This window comes from Gymnoscopelus microlampas (assembly GCF_963454915.1).
Source record: "Gymnoscopelus microlampas genome assembly, chromosome: 4".
Taxonomy (NCBI): domain Eukaryota; kingdom Metazoa; phylum Chordata; class Actinopteri; order Myctophiformes; family Myctophidae; genus Gymnoscopelus; species Gymnoscopelus microlampas.
Genome location: NC_139941.1, coordinates 40111452 through 40130373, shown reverse-complemented (window position 1 = coordinate 40130373; position 18922 = coordinate 40111452). Strand labels below are relative to the sequence as shown.

General features: G+C 43.6%; 2 protein-coding genes across 2 annotated transcripts in view; one reads left to right on the top strand and one right to left on the bottom strand.

Moving 5' to 3' along the window:
- The window catches only part of hmcn2 (hemicentin 2), a gene marked incomplete at its 5' end in the record, with an annotated part of 108285 nt that overhangs the window by 62756 nt on the left and 26607 nt on the right, over positions 1 to 18922 (top strand). The window contains 12 exons of the mRNA XM_084055496.1: positions 16 to 180; positions 530 to 637; positions 894 to 1028; positions 1798 to 1932; positions 2469 to 2738; positions 3474 to 3664; positions 4059 to 4272; positions 4782 to 4916; positions 6048 to 6238; positions 8275 to 8356; positions 8831 to 9001; positions 9349 to 9501. Of these exons, the coding sequence (XP_083911622.1) occupies positions 16 to 180; positions 530 to 637; positions 894 to 1028; positions 1798 to 1932; positions 2469 to 2738; positions 3474 to 3664; positions 4059 to 4272; positions 4782 to 4916; positions 6048 to 6238; positions 8275 to 8356; positions 8831 to 9001; positions 9349 to 9501 (1950 nt within the window). The remainder of the gene's footprint in view (positions 1 to 15; positions 181 to 529; positions 638 to 893; positions 1029 to 1797; positions 1933 to 2468; positions 2739 to 3473; positions 3665 to 4058; positions 4273 to 4781; positions 4917 to 6047; positions 6239 to 8274; positions 8357 to 8830; positions 9002 to 9348; positions 9502 to 18922) is intronic.
- LOC311043198 (protein disulfide-isomerase-like) lies at positions 16545 to 18209 on the bottom strand (the record flags this gene model as incomplete). Its single annotated transcript, XM_084054380.1, has 2 exons — positions 16545 to 16666; positions 17012 to 18209. The coding sequence occupies 2 exons, from the start codon at positions 18207 to 18209 to the stop codon at positions 16545 to 16547; spliced, it is 1320 nt and encodes a 439-aa protein (XP_083910506.1).

The following is an 18922-nucleotide window of genomic DNA, read 5'->3' as shown; positions in this document are numbered from 1 at the left end:
TTTTTCCCCCTGCAGTGCCTCCATCCATTGAAGATGATGTCACAACGGTCACCGCTGTGAAGATGTCTCCTGTGGTGCTGCCATGCCACGTCCAGGGCCGTCCTCAGCCCACTGTCACCTGGGCCAAGGGCGGAGCCAAGCTGGGTGCCAGGGGAGGTACTTACCGAGTCCTGCCAACCGGTAAGACCATCGTTATGTTTTATGTTTCTGACTGGCATGCTGATTCAGCAGAATGCATTCATCTGTAGCATAGAGACGTGAGTTGCATTGGTATCTGTTTCTATCTAAGGATATAATTGGAGATTGTCCAATTGGCATCTCTTCATTATTGGAACGGCCCTCTGGAGCCTATCGTACGCGGTCAAATAATTGGCTCACACTTAAAGGGCCTAGAGTTTGTAATGAACTTGGTAGATCTGCTTTTGACTTCTGTTTATAAAAATTGTGATAATCAAGCCACATGTCCAGAACGTAGCTGTAGAAAATGTTATAACGTAGTCATTGGATTACATTCATGTTTTGTATCCAGGAGTGCTGGAAATAACCGCTGCGGTTCCAAGTCATGCTGGCAGGTACACATGCTCTGCCCGCAACCCAGCTGGGGTGGCACACAAACACATCTCTCTCACTGTGCAAGGTGAGTTCTAGAACGGCCATACAGCAGGTCACTACAGATTGTAGTAGTGTAAAGGAAACTGTATGGGAATGGTGGAAGAAGTACTGACATTTTTTACTTACTTAAAAGAAGCACAATGTAGAAATGCTCGGTTACAAGTAAAAGTCCTGTATTCAAAATGTTGTTTGAGTAAATGTACTTGTGTTACTTTCCACCACTGATGGGGTGTTTATGTTAAAGTGATCTAAACATTGCATTTATCCATGCTTGTGGTTAGAGCCCCCAGAGATTAAGCCAATGACAGAGGAAGTACAAGTGGTGTTGCATCATGGGACTGTTCTCCGCTGTGAGGCCCATGGTTTCCCCAGACCGTCCATCACATGGCAAAGAGAGGGTGTTCCCATAGCAGCAGGTGAGAGAAGTTATATATATATTATATTGTTATATATTGAACACTGTACACAGCAAACCACTTGAAACCTACATGTAGCATCCGTATTCTCGGGGGAACATTTGCCGAACATAGCAGATCTATAAGCTCACAGTGCGCCGCAACGCAACGTGTTGTGAGCTTGTAGATCTGCTATATTCAGCAAAGAGATTTGGTGTAGAGGGAGAAAAAGAGCGCACAAAGTACAGAGCTAACTCAGGTCTGTTTTACTAAGTGTAGAGGGTTTAAAGGGATAGTTCACCCGAAAAAAAAACAATTAGTCACCCCATGGAGACTTGAATTCATAGATATTTTTTAGTTTCTTTTGCATTCCTAAGCCAATAATTTGATGACCAGCGGACCGGTAGACAGTGGTTACGGTAGGAGATACAAAGGAGACTCTTTGTGTCTCCTACTGGAACCGCTGCCGGTCACCAAATTATTGGTTTAGGAATAAGACAAAAACAAAAACATTATCCATGAATTCAAGTCTCCATGGGGTGACTAATCGATAGGAAAAAAAGTCATTTTAGGGGTGAGCCATCCCTTTAAGTGGTTACGTCTGAGAGTGCAAAAATGTACCATTAAAGGTCCATTGGGTCCTTACTTACTGAACTAAACAACGCAGAGGATTTTGCTGTGTGTGTGTGTGTGTGTGTACTGTATAGAACAGATCAATACAAACTCATTTGCACTAGATGGTAAATGCCTCTGCTGAAGAAAATGCAATCACTGCTTCTCTGTCACACAGGACACAGGTTGGCTGTGCTTTCCAACGGAGCCCTGAAATTCTCCCGGGTCACTCTGGGTGACGCGGGCACCTACCAGTGCCTGGCACAGAATGAAGCAGGAACAGCTGTGGGCAGAACAAAACTAGTCCTCCAAGGTAATGTGGAGTCTTTACTTGATCGTGTTGATTTGAAGAAAAATAATGGATGCTGAATTAATGTTGTCAGGGTTAAGGTCTCAATAGGTCAATCCTATAATGTGTGTGTTGGTTCTGTTGCTGCAGCTGCTATTTCCACTCCTGTTAAACTGTCCTAGAATGTCACTGACACTAATGTGAATGTGTCTCAAAGGGACATCTAAAGAAACAAATTCCTAATTATTCCTAATTAGAGATGGGGGTCCGCGGCCAAATACGTATCATTTTGGGGGGTCCTTGACATGATATAGCAACATACGTTTTAAAAAAAAACTGTTTGTAGAATATATGTTGAAAGATTTGCACAAATGTTCACAATGTTTCAAAAATCTATCTACAAATCTACAAGCTCGGAGCTTGTATATCTGCTATTTTTGAATAGCCAAAGAAATCTTAAAATGACACAGGTGCGTTCCCGGATTCAATGGGTTAAATGAAGTAAGTTTCCACAGAAAACGTGAGTCATTTATAATGTGGTTTACTCTGTGCTTCTCCAGTACCGCCTGTGCTGAGCGTGCCTCGTGTAGAGTACACAGCCGTGCTGGGCCAGCCGGTCAGCCTGGAGTGTGCGGCCGATGGTCAGCCCCAGCCTGAGGTCACTTGGCACAAGGAGCGGAGGCCTGTGATTGAGGGGGCGTCCGTACGCATCTTTGCCAACGGAACCCTGTCGATCACCGCTACCCAGCGCAGTGATGCAGGCATCTACACCTGCACTGCCAAAAACCTAGCCGGCAGAGCCAGCCAGGATATGAGGCTGATAATTCAAGGTTGGTCACTGTTGTTACAGAGCTACATATTCATGTTATTGCATAGAAAGGTTAAAGGGATAGTTCACCCCCAAAATGATTTTTTTTGTATCGACTAGTCACCCCATGGAGACTTGAATTCATGGATATTTAAAAAAAAAAATCGCATTCCTAAGCCAATAATTTGATGACCGGCAGCGGCTCTGGTAGGAGACACAAAGAGTGTCTGTTGTGTCTCCTACTGGAACCGTTGCCTGCCGGTCCGCTGGTCATCAAATTATTGGTTTAGGAATGCGACAATATCCATGAATTCAAGTCGACAGAGAAAAAAGATTTTTTTTTGGGTGAACTATCCCTTTAAGTATACATTTAATAGATTGATTTATTGATTGATTAATTGGTTTAACTGATCACCCAATTGTAAATGTTTTCTGCCACAATTGTTCTGCTATGTAATCATATATAAGGCACTAAAGCATAATCTTTGTTCAACAGTGAAATTCAGTTCAGTTGAACTTAATTTCACTTGGATAGTCCACTCTGTAATGATACCGTTTTCCAGGGAGTTATAGAAAACCAGGGACCTGTGTGGTTAAGTCCAGCTTTGTGTTTATGTTTAAAAGATTCTATGTCTGCAGATTCTGGCATAAGCCTTAGTTGAGGACCGTATGCGACAGTTAGGAGTCGGTGTGGGGCCCACCTGACGAGTTCTGTTAAGTAATTACAATTGATAGTAATAACCTCTCTCTCTTTCAGTCCCACCTATGATTCCTGCTGGGCAGACAGAGCTGTCAGTCATCCAGGGATTCCAGGCCCTGCTTCCGTGTGCCGCTCAGGGTTCCCCAGACCCCAGAGTCTCATGGGAAAAAGACGGTGCCGTTGTGCCCAACTTTCCAGGCAAATTCACTGTACTGCGATCGGGAGAGCTGATCATTGAAAGAGCAGAGGTTAGAGATACTGTACTATAGTACATATTTCAACACTTTCAAATCTATGTGAAGTGGTTAAATGAGTAGTTCACCCAAAAAAGGACTTATGTCCTATCAATCACACACCCCATGAAGCATTGAATGAATGGATATATTATTTTTTTTATTGCATTCCTAAGCCAATAATTGATGACCGGCGGAAAGATGCTAATGCTCCAGTAGGAGACTCAAAGTTGACACATTGAGTCTCCTACCGGAGCCGCTGCCGGTCATCAAGTTATTGGCTTAGGAATGCGACAAAAACAAAAAAAATCTCCATGAATTCAAGTCTCCATGGGTTGAGTAATCGATAGGGAAAAAAAAGTCATTTTGGGGGTGAACCATCCCTTTACTTTGAACGTCCCTTGTACAGCCAGGTGACAGTGGCGTGTTCACGTGTGTGGCCACCAACGCCGCGGGCTCCGTGAGACAGGACATCCGCCTGTCCGTCAACATGAGGCCCGCCTTCAAGGAGCTGCCGGGCGACGTGACCCTGAACAAGGGTCAGAGTCTGGCCCTGTCCTGCCACGCTCAGGGCACACCCACCCCCGTCATCTCCTGGTCTGCAAATAACAGCCCCTACCCAGGTACTGTACATGATCTGTTATGATCACTTCAAGGCTTGCTTTATTACTCCCTTGTTATATTAACACCAAACCTTTAACTGTTATACCAAAGAATAGTGTTGTATGTACGGTTAATTTTATATCCTATACAGCAGTGGTTCTCAAAGTGGGATTCAGAGACCCTCAGAGTCCATTAAGGGGGTTCCAAACTCTGAGAGTGCACAAAAGGAACCAAATGGACCCTTATGGGTCCATTTGGTTCCATTTGTGCACTCTCAGAGTTATGGGGGTCCTTGAAATTAAGAAGGTTGAGAACCACTGCAATACAGGATACCAGCTATTGTTGGTTGCATTAATAAATAAATACAAATACAATAATGCATTCAGGGTCTCAGTTGTATTGCATTGTCTTAAGCTTGCATAGTAATACTTAAATCTATTCATTTTGAATTTAATTATGTTTTATCTCCTGTGAGCACCCGGTTGGGCTCTGTGTTTTTTCTCACATTATTATTCATTGTCTTCGTCAGGTGCCACTGTAGACGAGGCTGGCAGGAGCTCTCTGATCATTGAGAACGTCACAATGAGTGACGCTGGGACCTACATGTGCATAGCAGAGAACAGTGTGGGCTCCATACGGGCACTTTCATTCGTCCGCATCCGAGGTGAGCTGATCAAACATTGGATCAGTTCAATCCAGGGTTCTATTCGCTGGGGGGCGATGGGGGAAAATACATACCTCTGCCTTTTGATATACCCCGTCTGCTCATTAATTGTATGGGGGATATGTTTTATCCCTGCTTCTGGTCAGACTGAGCTAAATATATGCATTTCCTTTTGGGAAATGTAGACTGTCTGATATGTTTGATATTTATCTTTGAAAAAAGAATTATGTTCATCTCCAAACCCTGGCAGAATTTGGCACAATTTTTCAATTGATTTTTTTTTCTTCTAAAATAGCGATCTACTAGCAGATCTAAAAGCATCGGCTATTTTCACTATTGTTGAACAAATAAGTACTGTAGAACTTAAAGGCATTGTAGGGAACATTAAGCCTAAATTTAAAAAATATTTATATATATTTTTTTTGCATTTTTCCCCCTCTATCAGCCACTATATAATGATGCTGGGGTGTTTTCCTGCATTGAAACACAGTACTCTTTCTGAAAACCGTATTTTCCCTGCATTGTTTGTGTTTGTTCGTTTCCCGGCCACCAGGGGGTGATGCCTCCATAGACTTCCATAGACTTCCTTACGTCCCGGACAAACATAACAACAACAACAACAATAGGGAAAATAGGGTTTTCAGAAAGAGGCCTGTGTTTCAATGCAGGAAAACACCCCAGCATCATTATATAGTGGCTGATAGAGGGGAAAAAATGCAAAAAAAATATATATAAATATTTTTTAAATTAATGTTAATGTTAATGTTCCCTACAATGCCTTTAAGTGACTGAGAAAATGTACTCCCTCTGGTCTTTTTTTATTATTTTTTTACAAATCGAATCCTGGTTAAATCTTAATTTCTAATATTTTAAAGCTGGTTGTGTAATTTTCTCCTAATCTGTTGTTTAGCCTACAGTACAAGATTATACCAAATATCAATAGTATTATATGGTATTAGTGGGAGGTTGTGGCCCTTTGAGCATGATTAGCATGATGATGATTGATAGTTTTAGACTTAATGAACGTGTGTGTGTGTGTGTGTGTGTGTGTGTGTGTGTGTGTGTGTGTGTGTGTGTGTGTGTGTGTGTGTGTGTGTGTGTGTGTGTGTGTGTGTGTGTGTGTGTTTCCAGAGCCTCCGGTGTTGAAGGGCGAGGCCCACACGACTCAAACGGTCATCCAAGGTGCCTCCGCTATGCTGGACTGTCCCGTCCACGGAGACCCCAGCCCTGTCCTCCGCTGGCTCAGAGACGCCACGCCCCTCCTCCGCTCCGTCCGACTGCAAATGCTGCACAACGGCTCCCTGGTTATCTACGGCATCACGGTATAAACATAAAGTTCTTCTCCTAGCTTCTTTTTTCTTTTCTTATCTGCGTACACAGCAGTCACCCTCAGCCTTCTTTGTCTCAGAATGAGTCCAATAAAATTCTGAAGGTTAACCCATTAAGACCGGGAACGCATCTGTGTAACCACTTTAACCCTTATTTTATACTTTAGCTATTCAAAAATAGCAGATATACAAGCTCATAGCACGGCACCGAGTGCCGTGCTACGAGCTTGTAGATCTGCTATTTTTGGAGAATCGTGAAAATGTGTGCAAATCTTTGAATATATATATATATATATTCTTTTAAAGCGAACATTTTTAACTCAAATCTTTGCTTCTGGGGGTCCCTGGAACAACATATTTGAGATAGGGGTACGCGGCCAAAATACATATAATTTTGGGGGTCCTTGACAATTATGTAAAAGTTTCAGAACCACCAAAGTAAGTGTTTTAAAAAAACTGTTTTAGAAGACATTTGTAGAATCCCCAGAAGCAAAGATATGAGTTACACATGTTTAAAAAAAATAGCAGATCTTCAAGCGTTGTAGATCTGCTATTTTTGAATAGCCAAAGTATAAGATAATGGTTAAAGTGCATTAGAATCTAAAATGACAAATGCTTTCCCGGTCTTAATGGGTTAAAGCTTCATATGAAAAAGATATTTGAATGAAATAGATGAATGTGCCGCTTTTTTGTTTAGTTTATTTATGTATTTTACTTGGGAAAATAACCAAACAGTTGGGATGAAAAATGAAAGCCTATAGCAGAGATTCATTTGCAGTCCCTTTGGGTGGCAGGACTGTGTGTGTGTGTGTGTGTGTGTGTGTGTGTGTGTGTGTGAGTGCGTGTGCACGTGTGTGTGACTGTCCCCTACGGCGTCCTCACTGCCTCCAGCCTAAATCAGATTGGAGGCCGTTCAGTCAGACAGCCTATAACAGCATTAGCAAGCAGAGGATAGAAAGGGAACAGAGAAGCTGGATGTTCCCCCCGAATCGGACGCTGTTTTTTTTTTTTGCTGCCTGTAACCTTGTTAAGTCTCTAACTGGTCTCTAATTGCACTCCATGCAGCCCAGGCTCTTTGACAGATGGATGTCGGTGGCTCTCTCTCAGACAGTGTGACATTTTCCCACATATACTGTATAATCACTGTTATCGCAAACAATCTTAACCCATAAAAACCGGGAACGCATCTGTGTAACCGCTTTAAATAGCAGATATACAAGCTCATAGCGCGGCACCGAGTGCCGCGCTATGAGCTTGAAGATCTGCTATTTTTGAACAATTTTGAAAATGTTTTGCAAAATCGTTGAATACATATTTTTTAAAACGAGCATTTTTAACTCAAATCTTTGCTTCTGGGGGTCCCTGGAACAAAATAAATTGAGATGGGGGTCCGCGGCCAAATACGTATCATCTTGAGTTGGGGGCCCTTGACGTTTGAGAGCCACTGATTATAGTAACATAAATTTTTTCAAAAAACTGTTTAAACTGATTTAGAAGACATTTGTTGATGCGTTCCTGGATTGAATGCGTTAATGGAATGAAACCTCAATTGCCGGATGGAAAATGCCAAGGTTTTGTGTGTGAGTGAGTGCATGCATTAAGCAATCGGTGGGTGCACAAGCCTGTTGTTGGTCGAAAACCTCGTACGTCCAAAACCTTGCATTCCAATGAATCCAATGTAGTTATTATTTAGTCACAAGTTCTCGTTAATACTTTTCACCTTTTATATTTAAATTTGGCTTGTGTGTGAGTGGTGGGACATCACCAACGTAATGTTAACGTCTGCAAAAATGTCAAAACATTTGTCATGACATTTGTTCCCTCCAACAGCAGGTTTCTGTTAGGTGACATTTACGCATCGCGATGCGACACATTGTGTACTTTTGCACAACACCGTTATACAACGAAGTGTAAAATAGGCCATTCATGGGGGGGGGGGGGGGGGGGGCATAATATGGAGATACAAGGTTTCTGTCCGACAGCAATGAGTGCTTTTCACTAATTCAGCAGTGTCATTCCTCTGTCCCCAGGCTGGAGATGCAGGGGAGTACCAATGTGTGGCAGAGAGTGAGGCGGGGGTCGCTGAGAGGACCATCACCCTCAAAGTCCAGAGTGAGTGAGAGATGAATGCATTATAATGAATGTTCAATGAACATGTTCAATGATAAAATATGTTTCGTAAATGATTCAAGGATTTCATGCCAAAACCTTATACGTTTTTGAAAAAGAAAGAAATATAAAAACTAATGCTCATTGTTCAATATTTCATGTTACAATTTTATAATTTTGTAATCAAAGCTCTAACCCACAGGTGTTATTGTACGGTTAATAAAGTATTTAATCAATCAATCAATCAATCAATCCCATAGCTTCATTTGATTGGTTCAGCAGCAGATGGAAAAACCGAACACCTTCATGTGTTTCCGGTAGATTTTCAATGCTATTTTAAAATAGCAGACTCGCAACTCGTCAATGCTTAAGTGGTTAATCAATCTCTCTCTCTCTCTCTCTCGCTCTCTCTCTCTCGCTCTCTCTCTCTCTCTCTCTCTCGCGCTCACTCTCTCTCTCTCTCTCCCCCCCCCAAAGTCAATGGAGGTTACTCTAACTGGGAGGAGTGGGGTCCGTGCAGCGGTACCTGCGGTCGAGGTTTCCAGGAGCGAATCAGATTATGCAACAACCCGGAGCCAGCCAATGGGGGAAGGTCTTGTGATGGCCCTAGTATTGACTCTAGGTCATGTCAGGCTGGTCTCTGCCCAGGTAGGAACAAGTCTATGCGCTTCCTCTGTCACATAGACCACTTCTCTGTCGGCTAGACCACACTGATGCATCGCATCGCACATGCACATGGTATTACTGCTACTAACTCATGTTCCAGTGTTGAGATCAAAGTCAAGATAAGGTATTTCTGAGAATAATCCCCAATATTACCATGGAAACTGAATTTACACAGAGAAAAAAATACGTCTTGGCTAACAATGTCACCTACAGTATCACAATTGAGATTCTCATCACCAGGATATGAGGTTTTACACATAGTTGCAGACAACATCTTTTCTTTAAGAGTAATAGATATACTGAGCAGTGTTTTTGCTGTGTGATCTCAGGTGAGGCTCCGCGTAGGGCCAGAGGCAGTCTGATAGGCAAGGTGAACGACAGGGAGTTTGGCGTGTCCTTCCTGGAGGCCAACATTACCAACGATGTGGAAGAAGGTACCAGTAGTATGACGGCTCACCTGGACAACATCCCTCCTGCTGTTGGTGAGTAAAGCCATATAGAGGTTTTATGCTGGGTTTACATTCATACAAAAACTAGAAAAAGTGCTCCTCGGAGCACAGGTCTCCGCCAGGGGCCTGTTCCACGAAAGGTGAATTAGAGCTAAAGCCTGGCTTTAACACCTATCCTGGCTTAATTTAGCCAGGATTTTAGGGCTGAATCGGTTCCATGAAAGCTGAATTATCTTGAAGATTAGTTTAGCCAGTTCACCCTGGCTAAGTTTAGCCTTATCCGATTCCACGAAAGAGAATTGAAGCAAGCCTACTTTAGTTACCATGGCAATTTAGCTGTGAAGTTAGCCTGGTCAGGAGCAGGCTAACAGCCAAGCTTACTTAATCCGGTGCCTTGTTCTTCACGTTTTTCCACAGTTAATTCAACACATGTGTTTGAATATGGACTTCATTTTAATGACCTTGCATTCAAATGAAATTAAATAAATACAATAAGATATAATCAAATTAATTATATTACTGAAATAGTGTGTGACCATGAATCATAATTGTTTCACAATGACTCATGTGACATGTCATTGTCACTCTGTTAACACTATAGTTCATACTGTTGTTAGATGTTTGATAATATATTACAGATTTTTTTTTAATATTATAAAAAATGTCTGACACACACATATATATATATATATGTATGTATGTATGTATGTATATATGTATATATGTATATGTGTATATATATATATATATATAAATTATTAGTTACGGGTTTAAAAGAGCCTCTTCACTGAATGTAAGTCAATGAGGAGCATATTTTAAATTATCAATTTCTAGTCAATGGAGAAATTATTTTTTATTTCTTGTCCACCTTTGGAGTTACATCATGATGGCAAGGTAACTATACAACCTAAACCTCTACCAAAGTGGTCTTGCAAATGTGGGGTTATTGCGTGTGTGTCCCCGTCCCCCGCTCATCCCGTCGCGGCCCCCAGTCGCGGTCAACCCCCCCGTCCCGTCGCGGCCCCCGTCGCGGCCCCCGTCGCGACGGGACGCACGGGAAAATCACGGAAATCGCACGCTGTGTTCATGATTTGAGGCATTTTGTTGAAAACGGACCAAGCCAGCGAACTTTGCAAGCCAACATTAGCCAATGAGGATGGAATATGGGAAAATGGAATATGGGAAATCGGACAGATCCGTGTTGATCAAATGACTATAGAGATACTGTGTACCGATTTGCATGACGTTTGGATAAAACCTGTAGGAGTAACATAAATGTGACTATGTGACTGGACACACGGACGGAGGGACAGGGTGCAAAACATACGCTCTCGCCATGCCTTTCGGCCTGGCAGATCTCCCGACACCCCTTGTCTAGTTTTGGAGCATCCTGACTAGTGCTGCACAATTAATCGAAAAAAGATCGTGATCTCGATTCAGACACCTATGCAATCTCGATTTTTTTTTCAATATTAAAAAACAAATGTAAAAAAATGTTTTTTTTTTTTTTTTGCTTAATATTTTTATATTTACAAGAGAATCGTGTGAGGATCGTGATCTCAATTCTTATGGAGGAAAATCTTGATTCACATTTGAGCAAGAATCGTGCAGCACTAATACTGACCACCGGTGTGGGGTTCGGTTGCTCCACTAACCAGTCCTTTGGCCACTCTACCGGTCTGTCTGTCCGCCTGTCTTCCGGTTTCTCCCTTCTATCCTGTTTAACCACCTGTTATGTCAGACCGCCTGCTTGTCTGTCTGTTAGTTAGTATGTTTGTCTGGGTGATGTCAGACACGTTACAGAGAGCATCCTTCACAATTACCATGTGGTAACTGGTCCGTATTTGTTCTTGAGGAAGAGAGGCGAGCCGCAGCACTGCAGCTCTCCTCCGGCCATGATGGCCACGCGGTCGCCCTGTTGCTCGGCCTCGTCCATTAAGTGCGTGATGATCACGATGGTGCGCCCGCGCTTCTCCCCCTGCAGCAGGTCCCAGGTGGCGCGTCGCGCCGAGGGGTCCATGCCCGCCGTGGGCTCGTCCAGCATCACCACTTTGGAGCCGCCGGTCAGGGCAATGCCAACCGACATCTTTCTCTTCATGCCACCAGAGAGGGTATTTGTGCGGGCATGGCGCTTGTCCTCCAGGTTTAGGATTCCGATGATGTGATCCACTTCGGCCGGGATGCGGTCTCTGGGGAAGCCTTTCAGTTGTGCGTAGAAGAGCAGGTGCTCGCTGACTGTCAGGTTATCAAACAGGATGTTGTGTTGAGGACAGAGACCCAGGCTGCGGCGGATCAGAGCCATATCGTGACAGATGTCATAACCGTTGATGTAAGCCCGTCCACTGGTGGGCGGGAACAGACCGGTCAGCATGGACAGCGTGGTTGTCTTTCCGGCCCCGTTGTGACCCAGCAGTACGGTGATCTGTCCCTCAAACATGTTTACCGTGAGGTCCCGTACAGCTTTTAGTGTCTCGTTGCCCACTTTGAATTCCTTGGTTAGATGTTTGATCTTGACCCCGGAGACCAGTCCGGTCGGTTCCTCCTCCATGAACTCACCCTTCACAGTGCTCCCAGCGACCTCCTCTTCCTCGTTCCCACTGACCGGAGCCGTATGGGGGCTGCTGCGCCAGTAGGAGGGCAGGATGAAGAAGTAGTATGGCAGCGGTACTCCGTACTCGCCAGGGAAAACGGCCTCCACGTACCACGCCACCAGGCCGTACAGCAAGGCGTCCAGCAGCAGCATCCCCAGGACCTGGGCCAGGGACAAGTTATACCTGCCCGAACCCAATTCAAACAGGTTAGACCACTGGATTCCCATGTGTTCCCTTTCTGACTCTGCAATGAAATCGGCTCCCATAAACATGGCCACGTTGGAAATAAGGCAGACAGATGTCTTCTCGTCCTGGCTCAGATTCCAAGGGTTGATCATTACAGGCAAGTAGGTCAGAATGTAGATAAAGGGGCCTGCTATTGCTGCTACATAGGCCCGTGAGAAGAAGGTACTGATCATGAAGCTGAAGTTGATGGTGGCTACAGCAAAGACCAGCAGGAAGACAAACACCAGTGTGGGGTCACTATAGTTCAGCACAGCACACTGTAATGGATTCCGACTGCATTCATGAAAAGGAATGTACAGGAGCAGAGTGACGAAGAAGACGGAGATGGAGAGGCTGAGGAGGAACGTGAGGAACCAGGCGCTCCAGTGGAGCCAGTTGCTGAGACCCATCATGCGCATGTACTCCTTTAGCTTATTCTCCTTCTCCTGCACCACAGCCCTTACTATGTTGCCCGAAGTGTAGCTGAAGCTGAGCACCAGCAGCAGTGGCAGAAGAAATAGTGCATGCACACCACCACCCATATAAATGAGGATGCCACAGAACAGCAGGGGCAGGGCAATTTCAAACACAGTCATCAGGATCTGACGTTTCCGCAGCACATAGTCCTTCCACAGCAGCAAGCCAAACTGTCGCGTGAGACTCATCGTCCTTCCTTTCTGTGAATCCTTCACTGTCACTCGATCGATAATAAGTATTATATTCGCCAACTGACATCACAGACGACGTCAGTATTCTTGTGACGTCAGGCATGTCTATACAGTACTTGAGCACAACTGACACATCCACAACTTCTATGTTGTAGAATAGAAGTCACGTTAAGCTCTCTCTCTCTCTCTCTCTCTCTCTCTCTCTCTCTCTCTCTCTCAAAACTGTGTTTTATTTTACACGATGCATTAAAACATGTTTATTCACACCAGGAGCGCAGTGCGGCCTCACACATCCAAGCGAGAACACAGGCGTTTTGATGCTCCATGTGTGAAAAGCACTTAACAGTTAGCATTACACAAGCAGTATGACAAACATAGTTTCAACAATGTAATGTTTGGGGAATTCATTTTTTTAGATAGACCTTTTATGATCCTAGGGGGAAATCAAAACCAGCTCTATTTGCAATAACGTTACTGGTACGTGTTAAATTAAATGTACATGTAAAGATGTAAGTGTCCCTGTATTTGTTTATATGGAGCTTAAAGGAGTAGTTCACCCCAAAAAAATACACATTTTCTATCAATTACACAATCCATGAAGCCTTGAATTGATGGAGATCTTTTTGTTTTTGTTGCATTCCTAAAAAGAAGGGGAGCAAAACACCTGATTGAGAATTTAGGCTATAGATTAGAGGGGAAATAATGAAATATACCGATAACTTTATCTATCAGAACAAACAGACAAAACAAAAAACATATCAGTTATTAGGTTGAAAGACATTCGGTCAAGTGAACCCACAAATTAGCAGTTATAGACACTGAGAATATTAATTCCCTGCCAACATTGCCAGTTAGCACAAACAAAAAATAAATTACTTAACCATTTCAAATATGCAAACATAATTTTCTTTAAAAATCCAATAATTAGAGTCAAAAAGATAAATTGAATATAAACTTCAAAACAAAAAAAGGAAAAGGGGGAAACAAAAAATGTTGACAGCATGCTTGCTAATCAAACACCACAATAGTTATTAGATGAGAAAAAATATTCAAAAATTTAGTCCGTGAGACAAAAGGGAGCAGTGTATAATGACATTCAGAGACAGGCATGAGAGAATATGTGGGGGTGCGCGTGTACGTGCAAGTGCAGCAGTGCGCGCGCCCCCACACCTGTCCCAGGGCACAAGACTGGGAAGTACAAACGAAAACATCAGTTCAATCCACTAGTCCTTTCATTGCATGATCCACTCACTCATGTCCATATTCACGTTAAAGTCCAGAAGATAAAGTAGTGTCATAAAAAATCACATTAGTTATTGGTTGAGAAAGTATTCCAAAAAAAGAAAAAATGTTTTGTTCATGAGGGGGGAAAAAAGGAAGAGAGGAGAAAAAAAGGGCAATGTATGCTTTTGGCTTTCAGAGAGATGTGCGCGTGTGCGGGCACACGCACATGCGTGTGTGCGCTCAATCAACCAAACTGTAGTTGTTATGATCTACTCACTCATGTCCCAGTGTCTCGGTATGTCCTGATAGTCCCAAACAAAACAATGGCGAATTCCGAACATTTCTGGCCCACAATAACCTACCTGACCTGGCAGAGACATGTACTCCGAGGAGCACTTTTTCTAGTTTCATATATTTGCCAGACCCAGAGGGTGGGCCTACATGAGGCTTTGTCCCTATTTCGTCCATACATGGGCATAAATGTCGGTCCATCTTTTGTCCATCTTTCGTCCATACATGGGCATAGAAGGGACCTCGCATGACGTGACTTTGCATGACACGTCATGTGAAGTCCAGGGGTCTGGCAGTACCAGGTCTCCTGGTTCCCTTGTTTCCATTATACCGTCCTGCCCTCCTTTGTGCAGTGCTGGAACTGGGCAAAGCCGAGGAACACTATCGCTCCAGCGATATCTGGCTCACACAGTAGTCTTCAACACAGTACTTCTCTTTGGCCGCCTCCATTGTCCCAAACACCTGTGCCCAGGTGACGGTCAGGTGATAGTGCACTGTGCCCTGGTGCTCGTCCTTCAGTAGACAGCCTGGGAAGGTGCTTTCAATGAAACGTTTGAAGCGCTGCAGGTTGCTCTCCTTCTCTTCCTCCAGGTCCACCTCCTCTACGTCGTGCGCCACCTTTGGCAACAAGGTATATTACAGGGTCTTATTGTAAGTCGCTTTGGATAAAAGCGTCTGCTAAATGACTGTAATGTAATGTAATGGTGTAGCCGCTGCCAAACTTGCTCTGAGATGCTGGGGACTGCCCAGATACCTCTGCTGACCGTTGACCATAACAGCCAGCCTGGTGCACAGGGATTCACATTCCTCCATGGTCGTGATGACCACGGCCTTGCCAGACTCACAGGCACGTGTCAAAGGAGGGGGGGGGGGTCGTCTGTCTAAGGGAGAAGTGGTACTACCTCCCCCTTTGGCCTCCTGAAAGGTGAATTTTCAGGGCTGTTTTAAAGGAAGCCAGCGATCTATATTTTTGAGGGATGAGGTCAGGCTATTCCACACCTGGGTGGCAGTGCTGTAGTATTTGTTTTATGGGTGGGTGGTACCAGATCGTTGTTTACGATGTTTGTTTTCTAGTGTTGTGGCTGTGGGTGTCGCTAACTTCTTGAAGGTATTTAGTCAAATATGCGGGTATTGAGGGCAAATTTGCATTGACTATTTTGAAGACCAATCCCATTTTTTGTTGTTTAACCCTTCCATTGTGTTAGGGTCATTTTTTACCCGTTTTCAAGTTTAAATAGGTAAAAAGTACCCTTTACATTTCTCTATTGGAAAGAGGCTTCATGATATCCTCAGAAATAACCATTTTAACGCAACAAAATTATTTATCATCATTTTAATTAATTCTGATGGTCTCTATAATAGAATTGTCAATATTCAATGTTTACATGTTTGAGAGTGAGAGAGACATGTCCTCAATTAGCAATTGCTATCAGGAGTAAAATAAAGTTTGAGTTTATGAAAAATAAATTACTTTTTACCTTCTATGGTATACGGGTCAAAAATGACCCCAACACCACTAGTGTCACTATTTTTTATAATAACATTTTTTTTAATTAAAAAACGAAAACAAGTTTTTTTTTTGTAATTTTCTTTTGGAAGTGTGTTCTAATTATTATTCTTAATAATTATGCTATTGTAGCTAGATAACGTCATTATCCATTGCCTTCATTATAGGAAATTTAATGAGTGAATTTTAACATTTTTAAAATAGAAAACGAGATATTGAAAGATGAAACCCTAGCCCTAACCCAACATAATATTTTAAAAAGTGTTTAAATGGATATGAATGCATTACAAGTTAGCTATGAGGTGGGAGGAAAAAAAAATATGAAAAGAATAGCTTTTTTATTATTTTGGGCTGGTTTAAATCACAGGTCAAATTTGACCCGCTAACACCACAAGTGGATGCAGTTTTCTAACACAATGCAAGGGTTAACCACCCTGTTTTCTACCCTGAGCCATCCTAGGCTAGCAAAATGTGTGGGAAAAAGGTGGGTCATGGGCCTGGATGTCCAAACTGGAATCCACCAGTTTCCCCATTCTGAGGAATACTTCCTCCATGGTGGTTACAGAAGCTTCATAGCTGGCGATGCCCAACTTCTCCCTGTTCACCTCCATCCAGCTCAGCAAACAGAAACTCAAACCTGTCGGTACTCTCCTTAGGCAATATGTAGGAGAGTTCCGCCCCCACGTTGTTCTCTAGCGTGAGAGAGTGAGGTCTCCGGTCTCAGGGTTTACAATACTTCTGGTTCAAATAGCGATGCTCCGAATGCCATTCGTTCTTGCCAAAGCACTCTGTACATTTCCTATCACACTCACATAGAAACTGCTCACAGTCATTGTTTGGAGTAGTGCCGCAGAACCATCCACCATCGCAGATTATCTTATTTTCCTCACAGTACCATTTGTAGACTCTGACACCAGGATCAACATTACATCCTCGCCTGGTAAATTCCTCCCAACACTGATCATGGGCCTGGCAGCAAGCATCGACAGGGCATATTGCCTTCCCTTTCGGCCAGTAATTTATCCCACAATAACAACCATACTGGTCATACCAGTAGGCATTATGGCATCCTGCACAACACGTATTGATCATGTTAATAAACTGGGTAGAGCTCCGTTCATCGCGTCGGGTCGTGTTGACCACTTCAGGAGGGTTTTTGTCCCAGTCTTCAGGGATGTAATCGCTCGTGAGGTGGGGCTTGAGTTTTCCCTCGGTGAAGAGTGTGCAGAATTCAATGATGTTGTCAGTGGTGATGGCCTCGTTCTCTGGTTTGTACTCTGTCATCTCATCTTCCAGGGTGATGAGACGGATGGCAGGGCATTGTTCCTCGTTCACACCAAAGATCTGCATGTTGTTCTTGTTGTCATTCACGTCAGTGTCCATGAAGACGAACATGATCTTGCCCTTGAAGCCTTCTGCTGCCTTTTTGAATTGGTCCATTTTGGCCTCAAAGTCAGTAGCAGCCTTGGACATGAACATAAAGATATGGGACTTGAATTCTTCACCGAAGGTCTTAGTGACAGTCTGGACTGAGAACTCAGTGACCAGAGGCAGCTGGTTGGCCTTAATAAAGGCTAGGAGGTTGGCTTCGGTAAGCTCACCTTCAAAGGTGTTACGACCCTCATCAAACTTCTTGAAGAAGAGCACGCAGTCCTTGGACACCTCAAACTTTGAGTACACAGCATCATCAGAGGTCATCCCAAATGGAATATCATCTACGGTTTCTGCTGCTTTAATGAAGGCTTTAGCGTCCTCGGATTCAGAATCCTTGAAGAAGCCAATGACTGCCACCTCGTTTGCGATCATAGACTCTGCCTGCGTGACATCGGCCAGGGTGGCAACAGCTGGGCCTGTGCGATTCTTAAGCCACTTGACAATGTCATAAGCCTGCCTGCCATCAGAGTACTCCTTGTGTGACTCCTTTTCTCCTCCCTTGAAGAACATGATGGTCGGGTATTTCTGGACTTCAAACTCCTGGGCCAGCTCTGTCTCTTCTGTGGCATCTACCATACCGAGGCGGATATTTGAACCCTCTGCCTTCAGCATGCGGGCCGCCTTGGCATACTCCGGGGCCAGGTCTTTGCAGTGGCCGCACCATGGGGCATAGAAGTCCACCAGAATGTAGGGGTGAGCTTTCAACACCTCATCGAAGTTACTTTTCCTCAGCAGCAAGACATCCTCTTCCTCTGTGATCAGGGCTGACCATCTGCTGGCCACAAGCAGCGAGCTGGCCATAAGCAGTGTACAGAGAAGGACAGACTTAAACATAGTTACCAATGCAAAGCCTTTCTTACAGATCATGGAAACGAGCGACTCTCTCTTCAACTGAAAACCGTTTCTAGTACAAAGATTGAACTTGGCTACACTGAGTCAAGTCTCGGTCAGTGTGGCGTCGACACGTTTATTTATACCCCAAACTCTCTGGTCGGTGCATCACAGCCGTGCTCTAATTGGACAGAGATGTTGACATAATGATTGCCATATATGGTACAGTATGAGATCAAGTACCATATATGGTATGAGATGTCTGTATACTGTCTGTGTGTGAGTCTGTACATTAACCCTGGAGCCATTAGCGCCATGAGCTTGTAGATCTGCTATTCTTTTTTTTATCGTGAAAATGTGTGCAAATCTTTGAATATATATATTTTTAAAGCGAACATTTGTAACTCAAATCTTTGCTCTGAGCTTGTACATGGCTATGAGATGCGTTTCCAGATTGAATGGGTTAAAATTGGCTAATGGAAGGGCCGGATCTCTCATCTCTGATGTTATTCTGACTCAGCCATAAAAAAAGCACGGCCACGTCACTATGACAAGATAACCATAAACAAACCACGAGTCAGCTCCATATATGGGTATTATAGTATAGACACTGAGAATATTAATTCCCTGCCAACATTGCCAGTTAGCACAAACAAAAAATAAATTACTCAACCATTTCAAAT